Source organism: Phoenix dactylifera, chromosome 16, assembly GCF_051530095.1.
Source record: "Phoenix dactylifera cultivar Ajwa chromosome 16, Ajwa_hap1_PhDact_Kaust_v1.1, whole genome shotgun sequence".
NCBI classification, from domain to species: Eukaryota; Viridiplantae; Streptophyta; class Magnoliopsida; order Arecales; family Arecaceae; genus Phoenix; species Phoenix dactylifera.
Window position 1 is genome coordinate 14,166,209 of NC_143205.1, and position 9,633 is coordinate 14,175,841.

Below are 9,633 nucleotides of genomic sequence, written 5' to 3' on the forward strand. Positions count from 1 at the left end.
CTAGTGACATATTAATTTTCCAAGAATCTCTCATATTTTCATTATAAAATGATTTTTTCATAAATTGAAACATAAATTTTTCAACAGCTAAAATCTAAAGGCACACCAACGAGTAGATCCGTTCTTGGAAATGTCACTAATCATCACATCTACGTGAGCAAAGTAGTTTATTTTATGGGGAAATAAAAGAGAAAAAGTAGCCCATCAAAATGGCATCAGCAAGGTCGCCATGTCCAAGATCTATGTGGCGGCTCAGGACGGCTCTCCCCTTATCCCCTTCCGGGCGGGCTCGGCAGCGATACGGTTCCGGACGCGCTCGAACCGGGAGACGGGACAGGGGATGGTGATGCCACCGGGGTGGTGGAACCCGAACTCCTCCTCCGCCTCCCTCAACAACTCCACGAAGAGCGGGTGGTTGAAGTCGATCACGGGCACCACGAATCGCCGCGGCGAAACTGCCTCCTCCCCCTTCCTCCCGCCGCTCACGTACACGGCTAGGTGCCCTTTCGGCGTCGATGGCGGTGGAGACTCCCTTCCTCCGCCGCCCTCTAGCAGCTGCATCGCCGCCGCTTCCCGTTCCGTCCGGGCAACATCTCCTCCGCTGCCGAGCCCGCGGGCAAGGCAGCGGCCCCACCGGCGGAGCTTCGTCGTCAAAGGTGCGGCCTTTATGCGGTGAAGTTGGAGTTGGGATGACGGAGGAGGAGTGGTGGGGGCGAGGCGAAGGTAACCTTTGCAAGAGCGTCTCCTAAAGGCCCATCTCCAAATTCGCACTAGCCTTCTTCGCAGCCTAAAACCTCTAAATTTCTTCATGGTTGGAGGAAAGAAGGTGTCTTCTTATGGATAGATCGGTAGCAGGGAAAGGGGAGAGAGAGTGGGGTTTAGGAGAAGGGCCGGGTGTCAGCGATGGATATGGTGAGGCCGGACAAGGTCGGGCCGACGTCGGACAAGTTCGATCTTTTTAGGAGAGAAGGGAAGAACAAGGGAGCCTCCCCTGTTGAGAGAGCGAGCGAGCGAGGCGGGAGGAGATATAGGAGTTGGGGAGCATAGGCGAAGGGCCGAGAGCTGTGAGAGTGTTATGGAACGGAAGGAGTCCTCTGTGTTTCCGTGTGGCCAGGCGGGGTGGGTTTGGGTTGATGTCTTGTGTCTGATATCCTCTGTTTTAAAGGCGTTTGATGTTGGATGCTCCTCTGTTTCTCGCTGATATTTATCTGAACTGTGGATATGGGATGGAGAATAGCCTTGCCGCAAGGGCACCGGTTTGGTTTAGGAACCACTATCTTCCTCTTCTAGGTTCTATAAATATCTTCTGTTTCTTGATTTATCATTCTAAAAAAAAATTATATCTCGTACCGCATGCACCGGGTAGCCGTGCACCACGCCAATCACTGAGATATGCGCCCATTTTGTTGATTGACTCGCAAGAGTACATCTCAGTGATCGGTGTGCATGCAGAGCATAATATAATTTCTCCATTGGAGGGGTGTAATAAAAGCAACCATTTAGACCATCCAATCATACTTTAAGATGTGCAATCATGTACTATCACTTGATCTTGCATGATCACCCGAGATCATGCGTCTCAAAGCATCTCCAATGCATCATTGGGCAGTCGGACGTATGAAAGCCCCTGATGGCCATCCGCATGAAATACCTAAGCCCTCCTCCGCTGATCTTGTTGGATTATAGGCAGCAATTTGGCTGAAAGGGCTAGGTTGGTGTTTCAATTTTTTTTTTTTTTTTGGATCAAGTGTTCTACCACGAAAAATCTTTGAGAGTTGTAATTTCTATCATATGTTTTTGAACATAAGGAGGATCACACAGCTACTATGCCTTCTTCTTTGTGGCAAGATGTACCATATAACAAAAAGCTGAGTGTTTTTACTTTGATAACAAGGTAGATAACTTAGTCTTTATGAGTCCGGACTGGGATCATCTCTCCTTATTGCATATGCATGGAAGGTGGACTAAAGTCCCGTTGGCACAAAGCAAAGAATTTTTTTGTTAATAAATAACTAAACACGCGACCTATTAGATGTTTTGATAAGTATATAAATGAAACACTTAGGTTATGTTTTGTTATAACGAAATCTATGAAAAAGAAAAAGAAAAAGAAATTCTATATTCTTTTGAAATATGGTAGCATTTTTTTAAAAAAAATTCTGCTTTGAGAACAAAAGTTTCTAAATTTCTTAGTTTTTCCAAAAAATAAAAATAAAAAATAAAACAAGTTTTGAGCATACCCTTAAATAGAGATTCAAGGAGAAACTATGTGAAGAAACCCTCCAATGTATGTACCAAGACATATATAGAGAAAAGTAAGTAACTTTCTTTGTGACAAGATGTGCTGATACTATTTTTAATTTTTTTTTTTGTTAATATCTAGTGTTGTGGCAAGATAGGTATTTGATTCTAAATCTATCTAAGTTGACTAGTTAGTGAGTCCATCTGTTCTCTCCTCAATGCTTGTATTAGAAAAAGGTTGCAAACTCAAACAAGAAACGATAGATGCTTCCATCACTACTTCACAAAAAAAAATCACCTGGCAACTTGTTCATCAATTCTCTTCTATTATAAATCTATGGTGTCATGATCAAAAGGGCAATGTTGACAGTTCCTATAAAATCATGCACAATCAAATGTAGCCCTGGGCTCTGGCCAATTTAATGCGATCTAGCTGTTTCCTTGCCTTTGGTTAGAAGTGCATCACTTATACTCTGTAGTTATCCTGACATGTAACCATCCCTGTACTCTAGGTGACGAGCAGCATCACTGAAACTTTTTCACTTCAAGTTGGGCATCATTGGTGCACAGGAAAGCAAAAGTTCAGGGTAGCTTTGAATGTTCTTCCAGCCTTCTCTGTCCATATCTCGAGAGCTTCCACCGCCGAATGCCTGCATGCCATACACATTGAATTTTGAGATCTGTGTTCGTAATCATGTGTATACTATTGCATTGGAAAAGTTATCAAGAACTGCAATGCTAATCTAAAAGTCCAATGTGTATAGCAAGAGAGCTTATGAAGGAAAATAACCAGCTTGGATTTTTCAGCATGGAAAGATGTTTCTTTAGGATCAGATGAACATTGCTTTCAAAGGCTAGCGACTAATTTATCAGACTTCAATTATTGAAGCATTTGTCACTCTCTGTATTAAAAGCAATAAATTGCACTAACTAGATAAACTTGCAACAGTTAATTTCCAAGTCATATATCATCATCTCACATATCTCCAAAAATGAAGAGCATCCATATCATCGGTCAAAAGATACTGATCTTCCCAGTATCTTGAAACCACAGTTCATATCAAATCTAGTGCGTGTATATCGGGCTATAGGTTCATAAAAGTGCTAAAAAAACACTACTTAGTTACCATTGGTACCAAACAGATGAGAACCACTGGCTAATCTTCTTCTAGGAGAAAAATATAGCAAACAATTGCATTAACAATTGAATCAGTTCTTTGCCCTGATGTAATGTCTGAACTAAATACTGTTCATGATCACGCAGTTTCAACTTGTTAGGTTTTAGGCTAGCCCAGTTCTCCAGGGTCTTCTTTTATCATAGAAGCAAATATTTCTTAATAATAGAAGCAAATAATTCGTTTAAAATGATTTCAAATGCCTTGGCCTTAATCCATATATGAACAAGATCCAACTATTCCACCTTGTTAGAAATGCATGTTCGCAAACTCTGAGGCAAGCAGTGGTGGAACCATCATTTCTTCAGAAGAATGAATTGCCAGGCTATATTGGAAAACTTTCTTGTATTCAAGCACTAACTTTACAAATAAGCAACTTGAGCGTTCTTCAACTATTTTAAATATCAGATTCTGGACAGTTGAAAGAATCTGCCTCCGAAATTAGGTATAAGAAGCCTGTCAAAAATGCGAATTATGCAGCGCAATGTTAATGGCACATAACCAAGGTTTTATCTCCAGCATCAAGTGTTCTGCCATCCCCTTAGCATGAGCTCAGCTGTGATTTGCTCCCTTTAGCCTCACCTGTAAAATAAATGGTTGTCCTGCGGTGTTTCTTCAAGGTTCACACATTGAAAGGGTATTAGTCTTAGCCATCATCTGGCTGTTCATCAACTATTGGATGAGAACAGAATATCTCTTGATTGTAACCACTGGATCAGAATAAAGCACCTGTTGACTGTTCTATGGTGGTGACCACTTAGGAATGGAATGACTTTGCAGCTGTATGGAACAGAATGCTCCTATGGTTGTAACTACATGATGCTGCACCCTGTATCTATATTTGTTATTAGAAATGATAATGCAATGCAGTCTAGCTATTGATTCTACTCTTTACAACTGGAGCTTCCTTTTATGCAGATTCTGGTCCTTTACAATCTTGCTCCAAAATTTGCAAGATGCCTTCAGTACAGTGATATTTGAGAATTTGAAGCAATTTAGTGGTGCTACCGAACCCATGACAGCTTCATTAAAACCATGAACATTGTTATGTAAAAGGAGGAATCCAAATTAACTAACATCTTCAGTTCTCCATGGAAAACTGTGGAGAGTAAAACTAAAGAGTCGGTTGAAACTTGTAGTAATAATTCATATTCCACTGGAAAAATGTTTCGACTGCCTTTCACTTTGAAAAGAAAGATGTGAAGCAATGTTTCTTAAGAAATTTAGAAACCCTACCCCAATTCAAGTTCTTGAAAGAGGCATCCACAGGTTAATCTAAGATTCAATGATTATGTGCAGTGAACACCAGTAGAAATTAATCTCATGAAGTTCTGCAGGCAAGGTACAAAAATATAGCTTATTCCTGTAAGTGGAGTATTGGATAATTCAGCAGTGCTAATGCTATGTCGCTTAGAATACTTTCTTTTTTGAAGGAAAGGGGAGGCAGAGCCACCCAATTTATCAGAAGAAAGAAAGATGTTGAAACGAAAAGAAGAAGGACTATTATCAGGAGCCTAGGATGTTTAAGAACTGCCTTCTTTTCTCCCCTCTTGTTTAACTATTAAATGTAATCGCATGATGAATTGGGATGTTCTCAATCTGTCTCTAACTATTAGTGGGCTTGGTAGGCTCAACCTTAGCAGGGGAAGCTCTTCTGATGAATACAGCTTACTGGACCTGATAACAATCTTAGAAATCAAGTCATTTAGGCTAAATATTACAAGTATGATCATGTGAGGCCCGAAATCAAATGCATACTAGTTAATTTCTACTTCAAAATGAAAAACTAGATCGATCATTATTCAATATGAAAAAGTAAAAAAGAAAAAGAAAAAATCTAAATCGAAAGATGATGTCGTTGTTCATGGATGGAAGCACTCACTTGAATAGGTAAAACTGATTTGGCACTAGAGACAATAGATACGTGCTTCGAACACTGGAGCAACTATATTTGAAGCTACATCGATATAATTATCTTAGTGTGAAATTTAAAGCAAGAGCAATGAAGAGAACTTGATCAGCTTTCAGCATATATTGTTGTTCTAAGTTGTGTTGTCCTGAATCTCCCTTGATCCAAATATAACTCTGGTTGAGGTTGCCATGGTCAAAGCAGTAGCATAATCTAATAAGCAGCTTTCTGATGATCTTAGTCAATGTAACAGCAAATTATGTTATTATCCTCAGTTGATGTCCTGTCCTAAGTTCTCTACTCTCTTGAGAAAGAACCTTTAGCTGCAAAAGTAATGGCTGAACTTGGCAAGGACCTATACTTCCTTTCTTGAGTGGATAGTAAATAACCCATCAACTTAGAATGCTCTAATAATTTATCTATTCTTCTTTTCTCGAGCAGAACCTGCTGCTGGCTTCTATTAAAGTCCAAGGGTGTTATCTGTTAGAAAATGGCACCTGCTCTCCAACTGGACTAAAAGCATGCTAAAATGTACATCAATCTTTCTAAACAACATTTCTCCATCCTAATACTAGTCTTAATCCTCCTTCCATTAATGGTATGAACTGCATGTGTCTGCTTTTCTTTCCATCCCATACACTACCTTTTGAGAGCATGATCCTAATCATTCCATATTCCGCTCATAAATGATCTTTATCGCTGTGTTCTACTGATATGACGATAACAGATGTTATTATGTTGAATGGGACAGATGAACAAAATGCAATCATATGTTTTCCTACTATTATTATCATTATTTTTAGGTGAGATCTCATATATTTCACAACCCCCCGCAACAAAGTGGCATCAATACTAAGACAGTAGTACGCCATTATGAAACCCATTAAGGTGGGCCAACTCTCTAGAACATGAGGAGCCAGTCAAGAGAAGAGGACAAGCTTTTGAAGTCAAAAGGCTTGGCCTCAGGAGTCAATACTCGTGATGTTATATACAAGAAGAAACATGATAAATTCTGATGTAGCATAAAAAGCTATATAAACCGATCTTTTTGGTATGGTCTCTCACACATGCACCTCTGACTCGGACCGTACACTTGCATACATAAACAGAACACTTTTTTTCTGCCGGACTCCCACGTAAATATGATTACAAAGTGAGTGATGAGAGAGGTAAGCAATGAAATATTTTGCATAGATTTTTTTTTCGTTTGAATGAAAGTTAACAAGAAGATAACTCTTGAAACATTAATTAGCATTTGAAACTGATGATAGACAATAATGACAAGGGATTTGACGACAATCCTTGTCCTGAAACATATGTTAGTGGAAAACATTACTTCAGGAATATTCATAATCACATCTTTAATACTTGTTTCCATGGCGTCCGTTAAGTTGGTCATGAATGGTCCCCTTCCGGTCATAAGCATAAGCGTTTTGCTAGGGCTCACGTTAACCTTTTTGTGGAGCTAAATTATTTCCATATGCATATTATGATCGATATAGAAGTATTTGAAAGGTTGACTGAAATAAGGTGCTCACCTGACCTCAAAAGGGCCTACTTGGACTTTCAAGCACACTCCCTTTTTCTATTGTTTGAGGAACCGTTAAGCGTCTTTCCTTGTTTTTATCATCTTCTTACAAGGATTAAAGGATATTCACCTCTCATAGGGAGTTGAAGGGCAAAAATGAATAAGGTTGTCCGAAACTTCAGTCTATCGTTGGTTTTTTTTGTTAAAGCAACTCCTCATTTACAATTAAGTAAAATATGAAAGTCTTCCATATGCTCCAAGCTTCTTGCTTGCTACGGGATCATCTCTATAAAGATGTTTATTCTATTTGATTTTTGGCCCATCATATTTTTGAAAGAAAAATAAAAAGAAAGAGCCAGAAGCTAGGTTCCACCGACTACATTAAGACAAAGTTTGCTGCATCTCATATTTATCCTAACAAAAAAATTACGTCTAATTTGCATGTCATGTTGTGCTGCTAGAGTTCCCTTGACGATAGCTGTACCACAGGAATGTTTCCAGTGTTTCCAAAGCTAGATTTGGTTCAAAACTACATCATAGTCATGTTGACTGCAACCATTAGATTGGTGCAACGTCAACTTAGTCTCCCTTGAGGGTCTCATCAATAGCTATATATCAAAGCGTCGATGAGGAATAATTACATTAATCCAGGTCTCTGATCATTTTAGAAAAGGAATAATATTATCCTCATTCAAGGTGTTTGCTACTCTCATAACAATGTTGACTAAAGATGAGAGAACTTCTGCCAAGAAAAGTTCTTGATCCGTCCTGTTTCGTTTGACAAATTTGGAGAAAAAGACTAATGATTTTTTTTTTGTGAGGTCTATGAAGGTAACAAAGGGTTTGAGCTGATAGGTCTAAACCGAAGCTCACCACTGACCTCTTCTGGGTGCAAGGGCAGAGCCCCTGCAGTATGGACCTGACATGTTTTTAACATATATGGTGCCTGGTTTTAGAAATAAATGCTGAAATATGTGTATTAGATGTTAGGGTTTGTTGAGAGACAATTCTATGCATGTACTCCATCCTTTTTTGCTTATAATTGAATCTCTGCTTTATCCTTGCTCAAGGACATAGGTCTGTATCTAAACCATATAAAATTGTGCATGTATGCTATATTTTTTTCTTCTTTCTTTGTTCTCGAGTCTTTTTAGTTTTACTTGTTTTGTGCCCTGAGTACCTTGTTCCTTTTAAATCCATTTCAACAGCTTCTTTGCTATGTTAGCTGGTGTATTTGGATTGCTAGGAGCTGCTATTTTTCAATCGCATACTTCGGCAGTTTCAAGATGCTTAATTCTAGCGAGTGGCTAGGTTTTGACTACTTCCATATTAACTACCTTATTATGACACTAGGATACCTTTAGCCATCCAAGCCCCTTAACTTCTCCTTCCATTGTTTGTTGGATTTTCCCTCTTTATGATGTGGCTAAAATCAATATTGATGGATCCGTTAGGTACTTAAAGGCGGGATACTTCATCGCTAGAAATGAACATGGGCATGTTACCTATGCTGGATAGATCTTCCATACTTCTTCAGTATAGTAGGCTGAATTATGAGTTGCCTGCGAGGGATTGACAGTTGCACGCACAAGCTTCATCTTAACTATATCTAGCTAGAAAGTGATTTTGCGACAATAATCCATTGAATGATACATAACTAAAACATAATAATAACCACTGGTTATTGATAACTGATAAGTATTCTTGTTGGCTAGACTTTTGATTTAAACTAATATATGGGCTATTTGAAAATGGGCTGGTACGATGCTCCTGCATCGCAGGTGACACTTATTGCTTCATATTTTTATATATATAAACAAGATGAGACATAAAGAAAAGATGCTACTTGCTTCATTTTTCTACATGACCTAAAACACATGCACAAACATTACCTCCATCCATAAGACTTGATTTAAACGTTGGATTGCCTGCAACACATATCTCTCCATTAGCATTCATCTGATAAATGCCCAAACAAAATGGCAGGCCAAAATTAAGCCTTGCATGGATGAAATGCAGAAAAATTCTTAGATTTTGAAGGCAAAATAAGTATAAGGGAAACTGGGGGTGGCCATCCGCGATGAACCAGCCAGCCAGCGCAGTCCTCGTCAGACCCAGCAAACGCAGACTGTACCCCCCACGGCACGTGCCAACCTTCGGGAGCGCGGTCCCACGTGCGTGATGCGGGGCCCATGGAGGACAACAGGCCAGCACCCAAATTGCGAGCCTAATGATCAGGGCCAGCCCACGCCGGACACCGAGCCGCTCCCCCACACCACCCCCATCCCCCATCATTTCCGTCCCCCTATGGGTCCCACCCCCACTCACTCTGGCCCCGTTGCCGCTTCCCTCTCGTCCCCAAGTGCCTCAGAACGGAGCAGGCCTAGCTCTCTCTCTCTCCCCCTCTCTGTCTCTCTGCGTGTGGAGTTCTATTGGAGGGCTGTCCTTATCGTAGGTCGGTTGGTGGGGTCCGTGACCCAAAAGCGACTGCAAGGGAAGCTCGACAAAAGCGTAGAGAGAAATAGGAGTCACTGGCCAACCAACCATGGAGAGATACATATCTACGGTGGGGGTGAACACTTTTGAAAGCTTAGAACGGTCCCTGGACTGCTAGGGGAGATTGAAGGTTGTACTCTCTTTGGATCACATTCCTTTTGTCCCTTAAAAACTTTTACCATGAGCTATTAGTGAAAAGCACGGTGTGAGATGGCTAGGAGCCAGGGGTGGGGGAAAAAGAGGGGTATAATGGAAAGGTAATGGAAGGTTGGGGTGGGGGCCAC

At 40.4% G+C, this 9,633-nt stretch overlaps 1 protein-coding gene across 1 annotated transcript; it reads right to left on the bottom strand.

Moving 5' to 3' along the window:
* Window positions 1-15: 15 nt before the first annotated feature.
* Window positions 16-1,541, bottom strand: LOC113463631 (auxin-responsive protein SAUR36-like). The gene has a single exon (XM_026809913.4). The coding sequence runs from the start codon at window positions 808-810 to the stop codon at window positions 253-255; it is 558 nt and encodes a 185-aa protein (XP_026665714.2). The 5' UTR covers window positions 811-1,541; the 3' UTR covers window positions 16-252.
* Window positions 1,542-9,633: the final 8,092 nt, after the last annotated feature.